The sequence below is a fragment of the Xenia sp. Carnegie-2017 genome, unplaced genomic scaffold (assembly GCF_021976095.1).
Source record: "Xenia sp. Carnegie-2017 unplaced genomic scaffold, XeniaSp_v1 HiC_scaffold_22, whole genome shotgun sequence".
NCBI lineage: Eukaryota > Metazoa > Cnidaria > Anthozoa > Malacalcyonacea > Xeniidae > Xenia > Xenia sp. Carnegie-2017.
This window is the reverse complement of record NW_025813485.1, coordinates 16,211,672-16,234,367: the sequence shown is the minus strand read 5'-3', so window position 1 is coordinate 16,234,367 and position 22,696 is coordinate 16,211,672. Positions and strand designations below refer to the sequence as shown.

The 22,696-nt window shown below is 32.5% G+C and overlaps 3 protein-coding genes and 2 long non-coding RNA genes across 9 annotated transcripts; 4 read left to right on the top strand and 1 right to left on the bottom strand.

Moving 5' to 3' along the window:
- The first annotated feature begins 516 nt into the window (after positions 1–516).
- On the top strand, positions 517–1,014 carry LOC124447079. Its single transcript, XR_006948600.1, has 2 exons — positions 517–571; positions 741–1,014. It is a non-coding gene; the product is annotated as an uncharacterized LOC124447079 (long non-coding RNA).
- Positions 1,015–1,878: 864 nt separating this feature from the next.
- Positions 1,879–7,340, top strand: LOC124446769 (coiled-coil domain-containing protein 66-like). Of its 2 annotated transcripts, none has more exons than XM_046997646.1 (16): positions 1,879–2,082; positions 2,234–2,286; positions 2,432–2,463; positions 2,601–2,943; positions 3,375–3,430; positions 3,524–3,637; positions 3,734–3,806; positions 3,901–3,974; positions 4,328–4,416; positions 4,663–4,756; positions 5,120–5,281; positions 5,382–5,450; positions 5,639–5,684; positions 5,778–6,349; positions 6,466–6,537; positions 6,818–7,340. In XM_046997646.1, coding segments are annotated over exons 1-16 (1,923 nt in total). In that variant the 5' UTR covers positions 1,879–2,080; the 3' UTR covers positions 6,890–7,340. The 2 variants fall into 2 exon arrangements, with proteins under 2 accessions (XP_046853602.1, XP_046853601.1); XM_046997645.1 differs by having other exon boundaries at positions 2,432–2,472.
- Positions 7,341–7,741: 401 nt separating this feature from the next.
- LOC124446964 lies at positions 7,742–12,801 on the top strand. 4 transcript variants are annotated; one of them, XM_046997859.1, is made up of 7 exons: positions 7,742–8,015; positions 8,128–8,200; positions 9,856–9,908; positions 10,682–10,770; positions 11,126–11,665; positions 11,732–11,952; positions 12,204–12,801. In XM_046997859.1, the coding sequence occupies exons 1-6, from the start codon at positions 7,990–7,992 to the stop codon at positions 11,911–11,913; spliced, it is 963 nt and encodes a 320-aa protein (XP_046853815.1). In that variant the 5' UTR covers positions 7,742–7,989; the 3' UTR covers positions 11,914–11,952; positions 12,204–12,801. The 4 variants fall into 4 exon arrangements, 3 of the variants coding, with proteins under 3 accessions (XP_046853815.1, XP_046853814.1, XP_046853813.1); XM_046997858.1 differs by having other exon boundaries at positions 10,682–10,752; positions 11,126–11,952; XM_046997857.1 differs by having other exon boundaries at positions 11,126–11,952.
- Positions 12,802–13,788: 987 nt separating this feature from the next.
- Positions 13,789–15,740, bottom strand: LOC124445576. Its single transcript, XR_006948194.1, has 2 exons — positions 15,656–15,740; positions 13,789–14,290 (listed from the first exon to the last, which is right to left on the bottom strand). It is a non-coding gene; the product is annotated as an uncharacterized LOC124445576 (long non-coding RNA).
- On the top strand, positions 14,231–22,330 carry LOC124445574 (ELKS/Rab6-interacting/CAST family member 1-like). Its single transcript, XM_046996302.1, has 13 exons — positions 14,231–14,485; positions 15,001–15,569; positions 15,692–15,859; positions 16,191–16,358; positions 16,693–16,950; positions 17,781–17,921; positions 18,707–18,873; positions 19,027–19,162; positions 19,583–19,854; positions 20,243–20,384; positions 20,895–20,975; positions 21,070–21,243; positions 21,566–22,330. Exons 2-13 carry the CDS (start codon positions 15,393–15,395, stop codon positions 21,674–21,676), a joined length of 1,995 nt encoding a protein of 664 aa, XP_046852258.1. The 5' UTR covers positions 14,231–14,485; positions 15,001–15,392; the 3' UTR covers positions 21,677–22,330.
- The last annotated feature ends 366 nt before the right edge of the window (positions 22,331–22,696 follow it).

Here is a 22,696-nt window from a genome sequence, read left to right as displayed (position 1 = left end):
ACTCAAGTAATGCAATGAAGTCTGCAGCATATGTAGTTTTAGTCTTTCATGACAACTATTTGAACGCAAGTCAAATGGTCTGTTTGTCACATTTTTTCACTTCTTTTATTTGGCTACAGGCTGACAACCTGTGATTATTTATTTGCCATGAAAACATGACTATAGAATCCTCAGAAAGTTAGTTCGTGAAAATACTCTTCAATAGCAGATAGTCAAAAAGTAAGCTACAATTTTACATGACAATCAGTGAAACAATATTCAATTATTTCAAATATGCATCGTGGATAAATCAGTATTTCACTACATTACGTTTTAACAAACTTAAACTTCATCTAAATTTATGGTTAACCATCAAATATTTGTGATTTGGCCTAAATCTTAAAACAGTATAGTATGAAAAATTGAATTGAACATAGATCTTTTGTGATTAAATTCTACGTAATTTCAAACAGAGACCACTGCAGACCTTAGAGGACGAGGTCTCAACCTAGCTTAAATCGGCGGAACGTTTGTGATGTCAGTGCAAGGAGTGGCATGAATACTCTTTAACATCTGTTCAATATTCATGTCGGTAAGTCTTTGTGATTTAAGTCTTAGAGATGTGTCTGAAGACATTTTATAAATTATTTTCAATATTACTATTATTTCAGACATTATTTTCTATTATGTATAAATAAGTCGATATTTGTATACGATAGTAAGTTGATTCTTCCATCTTGTTGTTTTTGGTTTTTTTTTAGATTAACTTGCAGCTATGTGTTTATAACAACCGATCGATAACGAAGGCCATTAAAAGTTGGGAACAGCTTTTTTAAATATTTATTTTGATTATGTCACTTTAAAGTTAGCAGAAGGACATTTTTCTGTAATCGTTTTGCGACAACTACTTAAGCATAACAATTTTAGAATATTTCATCTTGATGGAAGTATCTTCTGTTATGTAAAACATACAGTTATACTATGAACTCTTTACTATTTAGTTGTACTTCATTACAATACACATATTTAATACAATTAATGCCAAAAGCAAGGATAGTACGTACAATCAATATATTTCACAAAACGAAAAAGTTACTAATAACTAGAATGATTTAGTCATGGTGCTCATTGCAACATAACGTATTCAAGTACAATGTCTGAGTTTCATACAAAGGTATTAAATACGTTTTTACTCTCTGAAGAGTTAAAAATGTAACAATATCAATGGAAAATCTTTAGTAAAATTAGTGGTCGTATATTTTTCAGTAGAAGTGCTAAGCCCCCAATCTGAAAATATAGGGGCTAAAGCCTCCTAACCTCCCCCCGCCCCCACACATCAAACACTTCCTACACCTATGATTACTCAATATAACTTTAGTAAAAAATCACTGTGTCACATGAAATTTGAAATTCATCTTTGCAAAGGAGGTACGTATTGACCAATAAAATTGAACGAACATAACCATTTGACAACAATACCATAGTCTGGTCCTGTGAGATTCGCAGACAACATTTATGGACGTGGGAGGTTGAGAGACAAAAATCCACTCAAGATAAGAACATATAGGACTTGTTGCAAAACACAATGCATATTTCACAGCTGTGTAAGTACATACTTGACATTTTTGGCTAGTTTTTTAAATCACGTCAATGTGAAATGTTAAAACATATTTATTTTTAAAAAATACTTTGGTTTTGCGAATGAAGTGGAACAATATTGACTATTTCTCCTATGTCGACCATGCTATATAGAATATTTAAAAAAAACGTTTTGTGAATGATTTTATTCACAGATATTTTGCATTGCGGTTAATTTTTTTAAATTACAAAAGCCTTGACTGATGACTGATCCTGGCTAATCTTTGTACCGTGTACCCATGTACCTTGGTAAATCTAATTCGCAAACCCTTCCTACTACATGAAGTATCATTATTTTGCTTAGAAACCATGAAAGATGAACGATCAACACAACAAATTTTGATTTTCGTTCATTTATTCATTTGTGCTGTGCTTTTGTTGAAAATGATGAAATAAGCGTTGATTTGGAGGAAAATTATTTAATGATTGCTATTTCTTGCTCTTCCTTTGTAGAACAGGCCATATGTGAGCTTTTTATTGTATTCATAATTTCATTCACGAATTTTGTTATTTCTAATTTGCAGTTTTCTATCTTTGACTTTGTACTTTGAGTAAATTCTAATGTAGTATACAACTGTTTGGGGCTCTAATTTTATTATTTCTCTATTTTGCGTAGGTTGAACTTGACAGAAAGTGTAAATGGCAAATTGAACATCGTTCTGTCTCAAGGTCAATATTTCATTTCACTTCATATTTTTTTCGTAAATGTTTAAAGTTTTTGCTAAATTTATGTTTGCCGAATATACATTGATATTTGTTGTTATTTTCTCATATAACCAAAATTTTTGATGTTGGATTTGATTATCTTTTAAAGGTTTTGAAAGTCGCTTACACAAATATGGAGAGGTAATGCAGGTCATTTGTGCTTTTTAATGTACATAATCTTAAAATATTATTCTTTACTATTTCTGCTACCTAGATAATGTGAAAGACTGACAGTTTTTTATACTATCAATGTATATGTTTATGGCTATTTTATTTAGCACCAAGATAAAAAGAACTCAATAATACCCAAGCAAAACAATAAAAGTTTGTCAAGAAAGTCAAATGAAGGTGTGCTCCAGTTGAAAAAAACAGATATAAAAAATAAAAATCCCTCTATAAGAAGCAGTAAACAGATTAATTCATTAAAATTATCATCAAAATTTAATGAAAATGTGTTGGAAAGCCAAGTTAAAAGACGAAAGACTCCAAAAAAACATGTTAAGTCTATTGGCACTAATAATGAAGAAACAGCAGACTCTGTTACTCAGAATGAACTGGAAATATCAAAGAAAAATCTTGATATGTGCAGTAACAATAGCTTAGAAACAGACCATAATAAAGGTATCATATATTAGTTTTATCATTTTAAACTTTACTACGTAGTTGTATCTCAAGCTTGATAATTATAGGGGCATTGCTCTTTTGTGTACATTATCTCTTGATTTCAAAGGAACTTATTTCTGAAAATTGATTTCAAAGGAACATATTTCTGAAAAACATTCAAATGAGAACATCCCCCTACTTTCTATTATCAAGATAATATGAATGACTTTATCAAGCTTGCAAAAGAGTACATAGTTTGAGTAGTCATAAAATCAAGAGATATGTCAGGTTTGATTCAAAGTAATGCAGCCTGAAAAGCTGAAATAATTAAACGTGACTACAGTTAGTGTGTTTAGGTACTAGATAGGTAATCAATCCCTAACCCATGTCTCAGAAAAATGACATTCTTTCTTATGTGGCCATAACAAATAGACACATTTCTTTTTAAGATATAAAGGAAGAAAATATCCATGATAAGAAAAATATAAACTATTCAGACAGCAAGGTTATGATTTTATTAATTTCTAAATGAATATTGTAAACAGTGTTTTTATTAATTTATCATCATGATTGATAAAGAAAGTTTATCATTTTGTAGGCAACCTTGCCTGCTCCTTTAAAAGTTGATATTGCAAGGGAAGATGATTTGAAAAAATTGAATTTAGATGAATCTAAAAAACCTTTGGCCTTGAGGAGTTCATTTGCTATTGGGGTGAAATATATATTTCAATTTTTCAATTGAATGTGTTTATTTATAAAAGATTTTCTGAAAAATATCAAGATGTCATGTTATTCCATTATGTTTAAGGCTCCTGGTTTAGTGATTAACAATCCCCTTGAGGACAAAGCAGCAAAACACAAACAATGGGTGAAAGAGTTAGGTAAACAATGATGCAAATTCATTTTCAAATTTCAGATTTTCCTATGTTTTCCAAAATTATATCAGTGCGCTCAACTATAGCTTTTCATGTATAGAACAGCAAATAAAAGACAAGAAAGAAAGAGATGCTCAAATATACAAAAATGAATTTTCTTTTCCTGCATCTCAGGTCAATCTAATTTTCAACTTTTCTTCACAATTTATTACTTATTATTATTAATTGCTTTCTGTAGTTAAGAATTGTTACTTGTTTTCCTGATTTGTTACCAATTGTTATTGACTGTTAGTTGTTTTCGTGGTTTGTTGCTTGCTGTTGTTATTTGTTACTTTTTGTTATAATTTGTTACTTGTTTTTGTGATTTGTTACTTGAATTTCTTTTGTGGATTTTCCACTGAAGAAAACAAATTACTGTATCGTCTGCATCAGCATGTCGCTATGTTTTAAGGCTCGTTGTTGTCATTTGTTTGTGATTAAGATTTGTAACTTTCCACCGTCATTTTTATCAATTTTTTTATCTATAGAAAGAGGATCGCCATAAATTCATAAAAAACGATCAATGCTCAACAAACTCAGACGCTATTACCTCTGAACCTAAAGAACCATTAAACAGGTAATAAATTTTTCAAATGTTAAAGAAATTTAACAAACATGACATATTTCTTTTTTAAGACTGCAGACAGACATTCATTAAAGAAATCATTTCTGTTTCATTGTCATCACTCGTCATAACAGTGACTTTAAAATTTAGACGTTACAAGTATTTTGAGCCATTTAAAAAATAGTATATAATTACTTGATTTACTGTAAATATCTTGAATTATTAATCTTGCTTGGTTATTTATAATTAAACTTACAGAGTATGTAATGAGCATGCGCGAGGTCGGGGCTTAATCAGTATGCTAGCTGAAGATGAAGTGGACGAACGGAAAAGAAAAGTTTTGGAACATCAGGTTTGTTTTGTAAACAAATAGTCTTATTGACTAGTCTAAAAAACAACTATTGCGTTAGAAGCAGTTATTTTACTCAAGATTATTTTGGTATTTTGATTGATTAGCAATAATTTTCCTTAAGTATTTTCTTATTATTTAGGCTTGTAGGTCCCAGGTTTCTCTCCTCTCATTTCACTCAAACACAAGAAACGGTCTGCTTTAGTTTATTTTAACACTGAAAATCATTTACATTGTTTCTGGCCGTTACTGATATGATACAGTCTAGTTATCGAAACACTTACAGAGAATTAATCTAAATATTTTCATTTTCAAACATCATGTTGATTAAACTCAAAAAATATGCATAATTATATTTGAATTTAGAAAGCGATCGAACGTCAAGTAGAAGATCGACGACAAAGGAAGATGGAAGACCGAGAACGACTTATTCGTGAAGAAGTATTGGAAGAAGAAAGATTAGCGAAAGAAAGAGAAAAACTACATGGTCAATTTCAGCAAGAAATTTTGAAAATGAAAGAAAAAGAGGTTTTGAAACTTTTTTTATTCTAGTTTAAACGTATATTATATTGCTTTCAGAGATGAACAAAGTAGTTGTGTGGTATAATCCTTGCCCATTTTCTTGCAGGAGAAAACCAAACGTCGTTCTGAAATTTTACATGAAAGCATTTCTAATGCATTTCAATCTGCTCAACAGGTGCAATATTCTTTATTCTTCCCTGGGAGGATAGTATAAACATTTCTGCTCAACAGGTGCAATATTCTTTATTCTTCCCTGGGAGGATAGTATAAACATTTAGTCCTTCCATGAAGTCATTTATAATGTCATCACCACTAGAAAGATGATATCAAATAAAATGAAAACAATCACCTTTCATTTTTCAGGCAAAACACGATAAGAGAAAAAAACATGTCAATCAAAACATAGAAGGTGTGTACGATTAAAACGTACCAAGCGTCTTTTCTTCTCCTTGCTCGTGTTTCTCATATAGTTGAAAAATGTCGTAATTTTGTTTGTTTATAGATAGTAAAACATTGCATAATCTAAATGATGAAGTTGACAAGATAGAAGACAATCTTAAGTACGAAGCAAGCAGCAAAACTCCTTTAGATGTTGAAGTATCAATGTCTTCTTTAAACGAAACCACAGACAACGATCCTTCGGAACAGAAAATATCTCATTCTATTATTAATAAATGGATCGACGAAGATTTAGGTTGTTTGAATAGCGAGAGTGGTGACAGAAATAATTTTTCACAGAAAGATATTTCTTATGAGTATATAGTACCATTTCACAGAACAGAAAGTACGTTGTTGACATTACCACACGATCAACTTAATGTTCATTTGACACAATCAAATAATACATCTCTCAATAATGCTTCGAGTGGAAATAAGTTTCGACAAGTTGATGTGAAACATAAAGGACTGACGTCAAAACATCAAGAGAAAAGAAAGAAAATTACAAAGTCCATTGTTAAGAAAAGCATTCATGGTAGTAATGATGTAAAACAATCGCGAGAAAACATTGAAATGTATGAAGAAGAGAAAATAGAAAAAACTTCATCTCAGATACAAGAAACTGTCATACCAAGTGTAAGTATACTTACATAGGATTTGCTTAAAAATATACGCGAATGTCATAACTCACAATGAAACCGAGAAATGATGGTTTCTTTATATTTATTAAAACAATTGTCTACGTTTTTTAGCATGTTTTGGCGACGTTTCAACCGACAGCTCATCAAGAGAATATACTTCTTCAATTGGCTACTTTACGAAAGGTACTACAGCTTTAACAAAAATTCCATTTTAATTTTCTGTTTGAAAAAAAAACTCGTTTTAATGAAGCTAGCGATCATCTGTTTTTCATTTGTCATGCTCGAAAATGAATTAATGTTAAGGATATTTTGTGCAGACTGTTTGTTATTAATCTTAGGTTTATGCGAGAAGTATCTATCATTAGATTTCATTGACTTAAAAAGAAGCATCCTGCGTTTAGACACTTTCCACAAATAATTATTTACCCGTCGTTTATGTATGTAGCGTTTTGTTTATCTACAGGGACTTTTAATGAAAGATGAAGAAATGAAGACGAGATTATACAAAATGAAAGACTACGAAGTTAAAGTGTAAAATTGTTTTTTCTATCTTCTGTATGTCTCTATCATTTAAATTCCAGAAGGATTTAAATTTACCCTAATTATTTTTCAAATTTTGCGATTTTCAATATTGTTCAATCTCTTTTCAAACAATTTATGACTTCAAATATTATGTATCTGTGACTAAAGACATAGTTTTTCGTATTATTATCAGTCTTTTCACAGAGAGGTTTATGATATTGTCTGAAAAAACTATGAAGAGTAAGTTGTGGTTATTTGTAGTTATAAGGAAGGCAGTTAGGTTAAAACGTTACAAGCCGAACAAAAAATCGTCTCAAAAAAAAGGACGGGAAAGCTATTTTTTACGTTTTGGTAGAATGTTTAACAATGTACGTAAGTTTATCTAGATAGATATAATATATAACGTAGCTAGCTTAGAGAAATTATCGAGTCTTAAATCAAAAGAATGATGAATATTATGGCTACTTTGTGTTTCACTATCTTCTTACTAGTTCAAGAAAAATTGACTTCTCGTGCACCTAGAATGTTGAAGTATTCAAGTATGTAGTATAAAAAGATTGAATACGTCGATGTAAGAATCTTTACTTGTTCGATTGTACTCCGAAATAATTTCTGAAATTTTCATTCACACTGAAGGCCACAGTTACAGGCCGTGAATTAATTTATCAAGGTTTTTTATCCTTTCAACTTTCTCAAATTGTGCTTTTGAAAATGTTCTCCCAAACATGTTTTACAAGTCACAGTTTACAATATTTCTTTATATTTACTAAAGCTTTGAGTATAGTTGTGCTGTGCGAATGTTTCCAAAGTAAGTTTTTTTGTGAATTTATACATTACATAACAAACAATTTTTTCGTTTGAAACTCGATAATATGAGGAATATGTTTCAGTTTTCACATTGAATTAAGGCCTGCGCGTCAGAACGTGGTTCTTGTGCAAAGTCTTGTGGGAACATATTCATATATGTAAATTTATTGACTTGCTCAAGCGAAGATCGCTAGTAACAAAATTTACCCATATTCGCGACGTTTGAATAAAACAAGTAAATATATATTGCATTTGCTGTGTTTTCCGCTTGCGTTAAATGCTTGGAGTCGAACCGTAGCGTTAGACATGGCAACGGAGTCAGAGCGAAAGCGGTAAAAGGATTTAAAGCTTACTTTATATTATTTTGTATTCAAACGAAACTCGACGTGAACGCGTCGACTGCTTCAGGAACACTGACAATATTTTACGAACTTTACGTTGCAGATTTCATCTTGAGGACATTATCCGACAAATTAGTGAAGAAACAGTATCAACCGCTACATCGGGAATAACATCGGTAGTATAAAATAGATTTCGCAAGTGAAACATACATATTCACTTTGGCGTCAAAGCAAGTAGCGCATCCTCTATTTAAAATAACGTTTATGATAAATGACTATCGCTGAATTTTGCTTTATGATTCGCACGCGATTCGTTTAAAGCTCATCTTTCTAAGCGTAACGTGATAGTGGGGATATTTTTGTAACTACAGTGTAGAATTTCAAAAGCCGCGAACGATCTTGTGCAAAAGGTATGACTTGTATTTTTTTGGACTATGTCTTCTCCGTGTGTTCAGATCTGAGTTGTGTAGCGTGGCATTGGTCCGACGCAGTTGCACAAACTCACGAATATCGTCTTTTTCACAAGATATTTCGTAGGTAATGTGTTTATTATATTTTTCATTTTGATCGCCGTAGCAATAATATTTGTTTGCTTGAAATGATGGGAAAATTTTAGGTATTTAATTTTTGCTAGTAAAATGAAAACGGTGTTGGTTATAATTATAATTTATTCAAATATTTCTGAAGCGATATGCAAAGTAAGCTTTTTTGAAAAATAATTGTTTTCGTTGAATGTCAATCTTGCTGCATCGAGAATTCAGTTGTGTATGAGTCTCCGTTTGTTTTTATGGCTAGTGTAATTAAACATTAGCCTGTGTTGTTTTACCTAAGCAAAAACTTACAATGAATTTCCGAAACATTTTTAAAAACAAAATTGGAAATCTATGCAAGAGTTTCTTAATATTTTTCAAATACTTAATTGTTTTAGTTTTTCTTTTTGCGCGCAAAAGACTTGCGTAACTCAGCTACTGTAATGTCAACCATCGATTTTCTTCTAAAGAATATGAAAATATAACTTGAATATTTGTATTTAGTTGGTGTTAGCATTTGGTATTTGTAGATTAACTGAGCGTTTTCTGTGACAGCGACTTTCATGTGACTGTTTCATGATATAGTTTTGTATGAAATTTGATCTTGACTCGATGAACTTTAGATGTGTGTAACTCACATGAGAGAATTGCTTTGTCCTTTCTTTGAATTATTTCCATAGTAGATGCTGTTTATCTTTCAAAAACAGGCTTTAAACTGCATTTTTTGTTAACTTTAAAAGTTGTTTGATTCCTGTATACTTAGCTGGAATCATAGGCGTACGGGACAGGGGGCAGCCCCCCCCCCTAAAAAAAGTTTGAAAATCGAAAAGTTGGACAAATATTTAACGTCAGTCGGGCAAAAATATAGCGGAAAGTTCATTGCGAGTTGGGGAAATTATTTACTCCCCCCCCCTCCAGAAATGATAGCTCCCGTAGGCCTATGGCTGGAATTGACTCGCTCAGGAAATGACGTGTTCGTTGGGTACAGTGTTACAGGGTATGAAACGATTTTTATGTGCTTGTACTACTGTAAAGATGTACTTAAAAGTGCGATATAGACAAACTTGTAATCATATATAATAGAATCACGTGACATTCACAAGAAAATTTTCATAAGTTTCATAACATAGACGTTTATACCATGTCGTGAAAACTTCCCATAAAGGTTTGATTAAAACTCAAATGAAGCCGTCAACCATTTTTATCGTATAATTATGGTTTGTAGTTGATCATAGCTTAATGTTTACTTAGATTTCTAGTGGTGAATTATTGTAGTTGATCATAGCTTAATGTTTACTTAGATTTCTAGTGGTGAATTATTTGGGAAAGAAGACATTTGTGGCAAAGATAAACGGTGAGAAGGAAATCCTAAAAACAATAATTATTTTATGACCGTTAACAATATACATGCAACTTTGCAAGAACTTTGCTGCTCAAGAACTGTAAAACGTGAAACAAATAGCATAATAAGAAGTAGAAATGTTTTATGTAGCTTTGCGCGTTGCTTTACTTCGGCAAACATCCATAAACAAAAAAAATTTTGTGAATTATCTTTGACTGTTGGATAACTATGTAGGGTTGTGAAAGATGTATGAGGAAAATTATTTTGAAACTTTGAAAAATACACTCAAAAATTTATAGAAATCATCTCTACATGTTTGTAGATGTAGATCGTCCAGGTTGGTATAGTCCCGAGAAGGACTGTTTTTGTTGTTGTTGACTGACATTTCGGCAACCTTAGCGGTAGTCATCTTTAGAAGTTTTCTTGACTCTGAAGATGACTTTGAAGATGACTCTGAAGATGACTACCGCTAAGGTTGTCGAAACGTCAGTCAACAACAACAAAAACAGTCCTTCTCAGGACTATAACCTGGACGATCTACATCTACAAACATGTAATGATACTCCCGGGCTCAAACCATTTACTTTAGAAATCATCTCGTTAAACTTTGTATACAAACTTCAGAACGTTACGTTATCATTGTTTATTTTTCTCGTAAAAATTATTGTTTTGACTGTGAGAAACAAAATGTTACGTCATTGGCTACAACTTAAATTGTTGTTGTTATTGAAAAACAAGGTTATGTCATTTCATCTTTTCAAATATTTTTTGTCTTTGTAATGTAGTGATTTTGAAGAAGATTCTTCAGACGGTATTAAATCAGTTGAAAGTTTGAGCGAGGAAGAAAATTTAAATGGTAAGGATAGCAGTGCTGGTAATGTTAATGTATACCCATTTCATCCGTTTTAGTACAGATTTTTATTATTAACCTTGCATTTGCACTCCAACAAAGATATTATTATATATTATATATTTGAAACCAAGGTACCCAAGGGTCGATTATTTTATTTTATAGCAAATACATCTTCATACCACAACTGACAAAAACTCACATATCTTTCGACACCTTTTAAAATTAAAAATAAACTTGTCGTTTTTATTAAATGCGCAATATCCATAGTGCTTTTAAAATACATCTTCATTTAATGCTCTTCAAAAGGGCGTATTTCTCTTTTTTCAATTCTTGCAGAATAGCAAATAATTGATATCTCTCTGATATTTTTTTATAGATGAGGTAATTGTTCAGTCAAAAATCTCGCCAAGGTGTGATGTTTGTGGTTTACTTCACTTTAAAAGTTATCGCTGTGTGACGCGAGTTTCATCTCCAGCCTATATTCGTCAAGCTTTCGACGATAATTATCATAAGTTGCGTGTCTGTCGCAAGTGTCTTACGTCGAAAGAAAATTGTATTGAAAACGTTGCAATTTCCAATTTAACTCGCTACTCAGACAAGATCCGGCAGATGAAAATACCTTTAGGAATGACGAGCAATCGAAGGACAAAACCGTTCGAGCTTGTGGTTCGTAATTTACAACATATCAAGTTTAGTGATTTTCACAGACCTGATGACTTGGAATGTTTTGAAGAGTTTGATTCATACTCCTCGATTGTTGACAATACGTCACAGACGTCGAGAAAAACTTTATTGCAAAGGTTCCATATGGACGATCCGATACAAAAGAATTTATTCTTGAAAGAACTCAACTTGTGTTCCACGGAAATGTTGAAGAATGTTTCAAGAAAAGAAGAAATTAGTGACCGCCCCAATGGTAATATCAAAATGGAAAAGTCCCAGCCAATGCACAAAGATATTAATCCTGTATTTAACCATTCAGAAGACGTTCGATCTCTGTATCACGTGACCGCCAAGAATGTAGTTTCAAGTAATATTCCTGAGAAAAAGCTTGGTGAGGGTGCCGTGAAGTGTGTCAATCATGATCTTGTCGTGAGTACGAAACGTGCTTGGAAACCGAACAAAAATATGATAATCTCCGTAAAGTTGGAAATCCTAGTATGAAGAAATTGCTGAAAAATTGTGATACAGGCAAGACTACAGGTATAACATGTTCTTAAATTGGTTTGTTGTACTGAGCTAGCTATATTCAAATTAAAAGTCACTCGATCTGTCGATAAGAAATGTTTTGTCATAGTGTAAAACAAGCATATTTTTAAGTTTGTTGTAGAAGATAAGAAAATACCATTTTTGGTAAATCATTTCATTTTAAAGGAATAAGCTCAACTTTATCACAAAAGGCAACATTTCAAGCATACTCAAAAGAAGTTTGAAGATTTTTTGTTTCTTTTTAGGTAAAACAACGGGCGATTCACATTCACCAGAGAAGAGTAGAACTTGTGGCATTCACTGTGCCGTGTGCAACAATCATGTTCAGAAATCTTATAGCTGTTGCACCTTGCAAAATGCTCCTGAAAAGTTCAAACATCTATTTAAACCTGGAGTTGTACGCTTGAAAATATGTAGAAAATGTAGTCCGTATAAAAAGATTATTAAACCAGACGAACCTCCTGTTGTTAAAAAGAAAGTTAAAGTAAAACAGAAACGAGGGCGTAAACCAACCAAAGTTGTCAAACCATCGACTGTTGCTCGCGAGATTCCAAATAACTTTCGTGTAAAACTTGAAGAAAGTCGAGGACTTTTAGATCCAGCAAGAGCCAATTCAATAGCGTTGACTCCAACTCCAACATTTCAACAAAAAGCCAGCGATTACATTCACAATTCAAGCACAACCAGTCCTATTGAAAATATGGACCAAAATTGATTTTGTTTGTGCTTTAAAACTGATATAAATTGTTATGTAAGATATGTAAAAGGTTTTCTATTGAAACACCTCTATGGTACATAAACAAATATAATTTTTGAAATATATTTGTAGTACTTTCGTTTGAAGTCTTTGGTTTATTTTTAGTTATGCCAGAAGCATTGTCAGTTTGAAGGAAATTGTTTCTCTTTGAAAAGACGTTGTCTTAATCTCCTTTGTTAGGGTCATCTTATTCGGGTCATTTTTTAGATTTTTATAAAAACTGTACAAATTTTTTTACCACCAAACGTTATTGTTGTTCTTTTTTGAAATAAATTTTTTTTTTCTTCGGTACGCTTTTCGTTTTTACGCTCATATATTAAAAATGAGCGATTAAAAGTGTTTTAACTTCGTGTTATCACTTATCCGATTAAAAACGAAGACATAACATGAATGCAAGGAAACTTAAGCAATGGGGAGGAAGCCCGTAGGTCTTAATTCAGCCTTGTAAACTTTAGAGCATGTAAGCAGAAATGATTAAAAGTACATTCATTGTAAAAATACCGAAATGAATGGATTCAATGCAAAAGTATAAAATGGTGACGATGAGCAAGACCTAGTTTTAACATCCCGGAGCCAAAAATAGCTACATTTTGTTCCGTTAAAGTGACCAACATCTGACTTCACTTTGTATCTTATGTTTTAACATAAGAACTATCAAAACTAAAGAACCATCAAAACTAAACCAATACAGTAGAGTGGGGAAGGTGAATCAAGTAGAACGTCCAAAGAATATGAAATAGCAATATGAAATATAATATCAGCAATTAAAACCATTGATACAAAGACTTACATGAAGTACTTATAATTTTTCTTACTTTCCGCATGTCCGCCTCCATTCCGCCTCGGCATTTGCTCGGCATGCATTGTTTATTATATGTTCAAAACAAATAGTTGACATTAATATATGTTGGTCATGTTAAAATGTGTTCCGTTGAAAGAGTTAACTTTGGATGACAGTTTGAGACAAAGCTAAATATTGAATAATACATGTGTATCGAAATTATTTGCCGATTTTAAATAGATAACATGGAAATATGAAACATGCATAAAAGTTCACAGAGACGAGAAGCGTGTGAGTGACATCCTGAATTGGCAGTTTATTGTTGGTTTCAAATTACTTGATTGTTTTACTACTTGAACGTTTCGACTAGTGATAAAGTTGTGAAGATATTAACGCTGTGAAATTGTCAAAATAATTAGGGGAATTTCTCGTTCATGGTTCGTATCCTGTATCCTGCAACTAACTTTAACCATCGTCATTATCGTGTTTTGCTATTTATAAATTGGTTACAATGGAAAGCGAGGATTTATGTTAAAGAACCGTTTTGTCGTCCTTCATTTCAACGAAGCGTTTCTTTTGGTAGCTGCATTTTAAGAGACATTCCTTTTATTCAACACTTATATCGATTCTTCGTGTCTTATAAACAAATAAAATTGCGTATTTGATTGCTTGTCAACCAACGGCAGTTCTTCATAGACAACATGGAAGATTTCTCTAGTCCAGCGCGCAAACTTGACGAAGAAATTCAGGAAAAGGTGATAAGAGATGCATCTGTACTTAGCTCGAAAGATATTCTGAAATTACAGCAAGAAAACATCCAACTAAAAAAAGACATGCAAGCAATGGAAAGTAAACTGAAGTCAAATATGAAAAGTATCAAAACATTTTGGAGTCCCGAATTGAAGAAAGAGAAGGCGGCAAAAATTGAGCAAGAAAATAAGTTTTTGACCCTTCATCAACAATACACATGTTTATCTAAAGAAGCTCAGGTACAGGGATGATCAAAATAGTTTCCTTTTACATATGAAAGATTTAGTGCGTTACATTTCTCAATTTCATAGCTATGTTAAACCTACTATAACTAGGTGTATTGCTTGAGATATTTATGGTTTAGTTATTTTAACATGAGAATGCACTGTACATAAATGTCAACACTTCACAAAATTATGATTTCACTTGTTTGTGAGAATATAATATTAATTCTTCATATCTTATTATCATACTTAAAATTACAAAGAGGTTAGGTAATGGTTAGGAATTTTGAAATTTACTTGTCATTTGAAAGCTTAGATTAGAAACCCAGGGCTTACAATTATAGAGTCTTGCTCTATATGTGTGAGTTGTAAATTCACGTGTACAAAATTTAGTTGAAAAAAGAGTCAAGAATTACTAAAGTTGCATTTGTAACAGTTCATAACCAATCCACACATATGTAACACTGGAGTTAACTCATATTTATAGCATATTTTTGTATAGACATGTGTTCTTATGGTGTTTTTTTCAGGAACTACAAAGAGCTTTAGATAGTGAAAAATTTAAAGTAAGAGAACTTCAAGATGGCAAAACCTTTCACAAGAACCTGTTCCAATAAATAGCAGTGAAACTGTAAATAGTTTATTGGAAAGAGTCAAAGAACTTGAGAATGAAGGCTTGGTATTAAAACAACTGGTTGATTCAAAAGAAGTAACAATAGACAAACTAAAATATGAGATTGAGAGTTTACAAACACAGAAAGAGACATCACAAATTCAAGGCCTTCTTGATGCTCTTTCTAAAGTGACACATCTTGAAGAAGATATTGTTAAACGTGATCAAACTATACAAGACTTACAAAATGAAATAGACTTAAGCAAATCACAAGCGCTTTTGAATAATGAGCTGCAAGACATTCTATCAATGAAAGATGAGGAATTGAAGAAATCTCGGGCACATTGTGATGAACTTAAAGAAGAATTATCTGAATTGACAAAGAGATCGGATGAGAATGCATCCAATGAAGAACAAAAATTCAAAGAGAAATTAGAGAAGAGAGAAGAAGTGTTTGAAAGTCATTCTAAGTTCATGAAATCAAAGGTTTTTATTAAGTTTAAATAATGTCCACAAAGCAGCATATTGAAAATTTCAATTTATCTTTCATTCATGGAATAATTTTAAATTACCTGCATAAAACCTTTTTTTCATTTTCTTCATTTTAGCTGGAGTTAGCAAAAGCAGACTTGTCCAAAAAAGAAGCAGAATTGACAGCAGTGAAAACGAAACTTGAAACACTAGAGAAACACCAATCAGATCTTCAGGAACATATTTCTGTTTTACATAGCTCCAACAAGTCAAAGGAAGATCATATACAGAATTTACAACAAGATGTGAGTTTATATATTTTTATAGTGTTACTAAATATGACCTCCATTTGCTAGTTGTATTTTATATGAATGAAAAAGTATGAATAGGAAATATATTGGTTATACAGACGCGTAAGGCAACAGAGGAGGGATATTGAGGGGATGGTAGGGGTGGTTGATGTGTGTCCTGTGTACAATGTTACAATGATATGTGAGTTATGTAGTGTATGATATGCACAAAGTTAGTAAAGATATTTGATCATTGTGAATTTTTGCATTATCTGAGTAATAGGGAAAGAAAAGTGCTTTATGCTTTTCACTTGTTACAAAATAATACAAATTCTGATTGATTTAGTTGAATGACATTCGAAAACGTTTGGATGAGAAACACAAAGTTTTGGATGGCAAAGAAAAAGAAATTTTGTTGTTGTCTTCTGTTCAAAGTCAAAACAGTGGTGAAGTTGAGGTGCTTAATACATTGATTCAGTCAAAAGAAAAACAGATTACATCCTTAAAAGAAAAGGTATTTCAAAATATATCTGTGGATTAAATGTGTACTTATACGTATGTTATTTGCTTTAAACAGGGTTGCATTTTTTAAGATTTTTGGGGCGTACTTTATGTTCTTTCGCTGCTAAAACATTAAAATTGATAATAAATGATTAACATGTATATTTTCATAGTACATATGCAATGGTAAGTTAGTTCCGTTCAAACACTTGATATACGGTTAATGTGTTAAGAAATCAAAAAGTCATTGCAAAGAAATGATTGGAAAACTTTTACTCTTGCTTCATATTCTACAATATTCATTGTTTTATTTAGTTTACATTCTTAGCATTTTGTCTTGTGTTTAGTGTGAAACGCTTGAGTTAGAGGTGATGGAAAAGAAAGAGTTACTTTCAAACAACAAAAATCATATTGCAAATGTTCAAACTGAAAATGATGAATTACTGTCGACTTTAAAAACGCTGCAGAAATCCTTGAAAGATAAAGACGCAAAAATTGAGAATCTGGAGCAGAAAAATGAGAGTATGTTACAAGACCACGATAGCAGTCTGCATAACCATGAACAAAAGATGAAATCTTTGCAAAACCAAATTCTAACGAAAGAGGTTTGACAACTTTTTGGTTTTAAACAATTTATTTGTTCTCGTATGTCTTTCAGTGTATTTTTGTGTTTTATTTTTCGTATGTCACGTATTTTATAAATGATAATTATCTATGGATCAAATTCTATGGATTACTTACTTTAAATTGTTGAAATTTGTTCAAAATTGTTAAATCTACCAGTTCTCCACCAGTTCTCAGTCACCAGTTCTCAGTCAGTTCTCCACCAGTTCTCAGTCAGTTCTCCACCAGTTCTCCGTCAGTTCTCCACCAGTTCTCAGTCAGTTCTCCACCAGTTCTCAGTCAGTTCTCCACCAGTTCTCAGTCAGTTCTCCACCAGTCCGTCAGTTCTCAGTTCTCAGTTCTCCACCAGTTCTCAGTCAGTTCTCCACCAGTTCTCAGTCAGTTCTCCACCAGTTCTCAGTCAGTTCTCCACCAGTTCTCAGTCAGTTCTCCACCAGTTCTCAGTCAGTTCTCCACCAGTTCTCAGTCAGTTCTCCACCAGTTCTCAGTTCTCCGTCAGTTCTCCACCAGTTCTCAGTCAGTTCTCCATCAGTTCTCAGTTCTCAGTCAGTTCTCCAGTTCTCAGTCAGTTCTCCACCAGTTCTCCGTCAGTTCTCCACCAGTTCTCAGTTCTCAACAGTTCTCAGTCAGTTCTCCAACAGTTCTCAGTCAGTTCTCCATCAGTTCTCCGTCAGCTCTCCACCAGTCCTCCGTCAGTTCTCCACCAGTTCTCAGTCAGTTCTCCTACAGTTCTCAGTCAGTTCTCCATCAGTTTTCAGTCAGTGGACATTGTTTCAAGTGCAATTGATTCACTGATGAAATTGTCTTTTAGCTTGAACTCGAAGAAAAAATGGAAGAAATATCAAAAGTAAAAAGTACAAATGCTGAAGACGAAAGTAGATTAAACTCTGCAAAAAAATCATTACAAGAACGGGAAAATGAAATAGAAGACCTAAAAATGAAAGTTACACGCGTAAGTTTCCTAGGGTTTTTTTTTAATTTGAACTGGTATTTTAGAGTTGATGTTTTCACTCTGCAATTTACTTTTGTAACAAAACAATCTACAGAATATTTAGGAATGTAATCAGGGTGAGGTAGGGCGTAACCAGTGTAGGCAGGGCGTAACTAGGAGTAGGCATGGCGTAACTAGGGGTAGGCAGGACATAACTAGGGGTAGGCAGGATGTAACCGAGGGGTTGGGAGGGCGTAACCTGCGGTGTGAAAGGGGGGCAGGCAGGGCGTAACTGGGGTTAGGTAGGACGTTATAAGGGTAGGCAGTGCGTAACCCGGGGTGGGCAGGGGGCGTAACCATAGTAGGCAAAGTGCCGAATTACCCTCTTACCTTCCCTTTTTTTGTCACCCTTTTTTTTCGTCACAATTTCAAACCATATCATTTTCTTTTTTCATTTTTGATTTTCTTTCATTATGTATGAAAAAAGGTCGTAGATGACCTTTTTTTCACACATAAATCCTACCTACCCACCTGACTATATGTATTGCAACATATAAATAAACGTATCCTTAAATACCCCGACATACACCTGTGTTTAAAAGACTATGTCTAAAAGAAAGAAGCCAAAAAATTATTCATATCAAATTCAAAGAGAATGAGCATTTCTTATTTCGGGTTTCTGTCGTGTCTAAAAATTAAAGTGTTAACATGTTCCACGACTAACGAATATTGATTCATGCTGTCCATTATATACTATCTATATCAAGTAAAAAAGAATTTTTTTCAATATATATCATTTTGTTTAGAAAAATAATGAAATAGAAAGACTAACGAATGAATTATCACGAACTGAATCGAATCTCCAACAATTGCGAGAAGAAATTGAGATTTTATCCAAAAAGACAGATGATGAAAATAAAAGTTTGTTGAAAGAAGTAAACGAAAAGAAAGAGAAAATTGAAGAATTAGATAGGTGAGCATCTCTTATTTAAGTCAGCCATGTAAATTATTGGGGTCATTTTTTTTCGATTTTTCCTGCCAGTTTACTATATTAACAATGTGAAAATTAGTCAAGTTTAAAATTCAATAATCGATCTAATACTTGCACGTATCATTGTCTTTCCAGGCAAGTAAGAGAACAAGCCAAAAAACTCGCCAATACTAAACGCAGTCAACAAATTGATCGAGAACATCATGCTGCTGCCCTAAATGAAATAAAACAAGAGAAAGAAGATATTAACATGAAACAAATTGAAACTAAGGTAAAGATGTATTATCTGCATGAAACTTAGCAAGTATAGTCGTATGAGAAATGTAGTCTTACGACAATATTGTGGATATATTTAACACAAGAAATGTTTATGTAGAAAGATCTTGATGCTAAAACAGAATCTTAGCAAGTATAGTCGTATGAGAAATGTAGTCTTACGACAATATTGTGGATATATTTAACACAAGAAATGTTTATGTAGAAAGATCTTGATGCTAAAACAGAATCTTAGCAAGTATAGTCGTATGAGAAATGTAGTCTTACGACAATATTGTGGATATATTTAACACAAGAAATGTTTATGTAGAAAGATCTTGATGCTAAAACAGAATCTTAGCAAGTATAGTCGTATGAGAAATGTAGTCTTACGACAATGTTGTGGATATATTTAACACAAGAAATGTTTATGTAGAAAGATCTTGATGTTAAAACAGATCGTGTGGCATTACTGGAAGAAGCTCTTCAAGAAACTGTAAATAGTGTGTCTGAGAATGAAAAATTGCTTCATGAACAAACTGAAAAGAATTACGAACTACAAGTTGAAGTAGCAAATCTTAAAATTGAAAATGCCGTAACAAATACGAAGAATGCTTCGCTAATATTGTCTTTGAGTGAAAGAGATATTGCCTTGTCTTACTATCGCAATGATAGAAAAAAAATGAAGGCCGAAGTCTTGGAAATGAAGTAAGTTGTTTTGTGTATTTGACAAATATTTTTAGCACTGCTATTTCGTCAACCGTGGCACATAACATGTCAGTTTACTGCATGTTATTGCTTAATTTTTTGAAAGATCTTGGTATCGTTGGAATATACTCCAAATTTTGTGTATATTGTTTGATGACTTTTGTATGTCTCATGAGCAGGGCGAAACGTTAATTAGTGGGGGTGTATATTCATATTTTCAGTTGTGCCCTACTGATTTCTTTTGAAATTCAATTCACTTTCAAAAGAAATCAGTAGGGAACAATGGAATATATGAATATGCACCCCACCCCCTCAATTAACGTTCTAGTTACGCCTCTGCTCATGAGGCACGCACGTACACATGATAATAATTAACTAAATTTTGCAGACAAAATGCTCTTCTTGCTACTATATCAGAAAAAGACACCAATATTGCTATATTAGAACAAAATCCAACAATACAAGGCGAACAAGAAGTAAGAAAACTGAAGGGAGAAAAAGATCATTTAGTAGATCAACTAAAACAGTTGGTACGTGTGTTGTTAGTTCTGTATAAAATAACAATAAAACAACGCGTGCCGTGATTGACCTATAGCTGAGTTGGCATTAGTCTGTGAAAACTGATCTAAGCACAATCAATGAAATCAATTAAAAAGAATTTGAAAATCATGTATACGTATAAGAGAAAAAATTAAAAATTGCACTGATCTGCTCTCAAGTTCTACAAAAGATCTCCTCGGTTTGTATAAGCTTGTGCAAACACAGTAAACATCTTTTATTTCTAAATTTTACATGCCTTTAACGTATTTACATACTTTTTCTATGTTTTCATTGTGTTACATGCTTGTTGTGTGTTGTAAGCTTGTGTCACATGCTTGTTTATTGTTACCTGGTGTTACTTGTTTGTTGCGTGTTGTTAGCTTGTATTACGTACATTGGATGAATTGATTCGAATTTTCAATTTTTTTACGTAAGGGATTTGCTGTATTTTAAAAATTTTCCATTATTTACATGTCGTTCAACTTTTAATCTTTTAAAAGAATCAAAAACGTATACTTATCGTCAACGAAAGTGATAATCTTACTTTGGCTACTGAATTATCTCAAGGATCTAATGAAACAGTATGTAGTTATCTGTCTGTTTATTTTCTCATATGTTTTCAAGTCGTGAGATTGACGACAATTTTAATCTACTCATATTTGTCACATTTTAAAGATAACGGAGTCATTGTTATTGTTGGATAACAACACAGAAAAGTTATTCTACTATATGAAAAGTTTATCAGATTTAATGAAAGAACATTACAATGAAATCTACACAACTTTACCTCGTGCACCAACATCTAGAGAAATCAAAGTTTTAATGAACGACAACGCCAATCATGCGGAGGTAATATTTATGACGTTATCGTTTGTTGCTTAGCAACCACGTACGTGTTGTGGTTGCATATGGCCTTGGAGTGGGGAAGCATGTCATTGTTTTTTGTCCTTTTAGTTTTAATGGTATGTTTAAATTAATTTCCCAGTCTCTTCATAATCTTCATTTGACAATACCTGCTCTGCTCTGTATAAATAAGATTAACAAAGAAATGAGTTGTAAAACGTAATGTTAATGTTTTAGTGAAAAATTGAAAATAGCTTTTATCTATGTTAACAAGGTCAGGCAAACGTGTATCCATTGTTTGATTGTTTTTATTGTTATGTTGTTTTAGCTTGTGAAAGAAATTGAACAGCAGGTGTCTTTGATTCAGGCAGTTCAAGATTACGTAGAAATTATGTTGGAAAGTTTGGAGGAAACGGAAGTTGATCAAGAAAAAGAGTGAGAATGGGTGGAATGTTCGCATTTTACCCTTAAGTTATCAGCTCATATGGCGAAGTTGTCTTTTTTTGTTGCAAAATTGACACATTGTCCCACGTCATATCTTTGCGGGGGTTGTATGTTTTTATGCTGCTGCCTCGCTGCTGCTTGTCATACTTAAAATTTTATTAAATTGTCAGGGCGTTTAGTGTTATTGTGCGAACTCACTTACTGGAGAGAATAAATGGCTCAAAAATTGGCTTTTTCTAAACGATGCTAGTGTACAGCACAGTCGTGCGCCATGTTTGTCTTTTGGACAAGCCGCAATGTTGCGTTTATCTTTCTCGAGAATAAATTTATAATCTCTTTTTTTGTAGTGTGATAGTAACAAAGTTTTTACTCTTATCATTGTACATAAAACTAAATATATATATCAATATATCAATATATCAATATATAACTTTATTTGGTTGGGGTGACGACCCAATAATTTGGCGCTACTTTAAAGTGAAACATGTTTAAACCTATTTCTTGATAACAGTGTATATTTAAGTTTGAAGTCTTGTCTAGAAAATTCTTTCAAGTTTCGACATATGATAAAGGAATTTCAAAGGTCACGATTATCATACCTTTGTAGCTAATACATGATTGATATAAATACCAACAATTTTTTTCGTTATTGAGTGTTCTGAATATACAGGCTATTTTTCAACCATAACTATAGATGAAAAACAAATTGTCTGACAATTTTTTTAAGTGACGGAGTATATAATATTCAGAAAGTTTTCAAAAAGTGTTTACCTATACATCAGAAGTTTTAGTACACTACGCCAACAGCACTTTAATTGTTTGTGAGAGAATTAAAAACATAAATTCTTTATAGACAACGATAAATATGGCAATGTGAATGTGGCTTCTTAACTTATAAAAAAAGGCATAGACGCAAGTCTGAAGTCGAGGTGACTATATTATTGAGCGGAACTTGTGTTGTGGTGGTGGTGTTGTTGTATTATCTTGAAAATGTCACATTTGCTTGGAAGGCGGT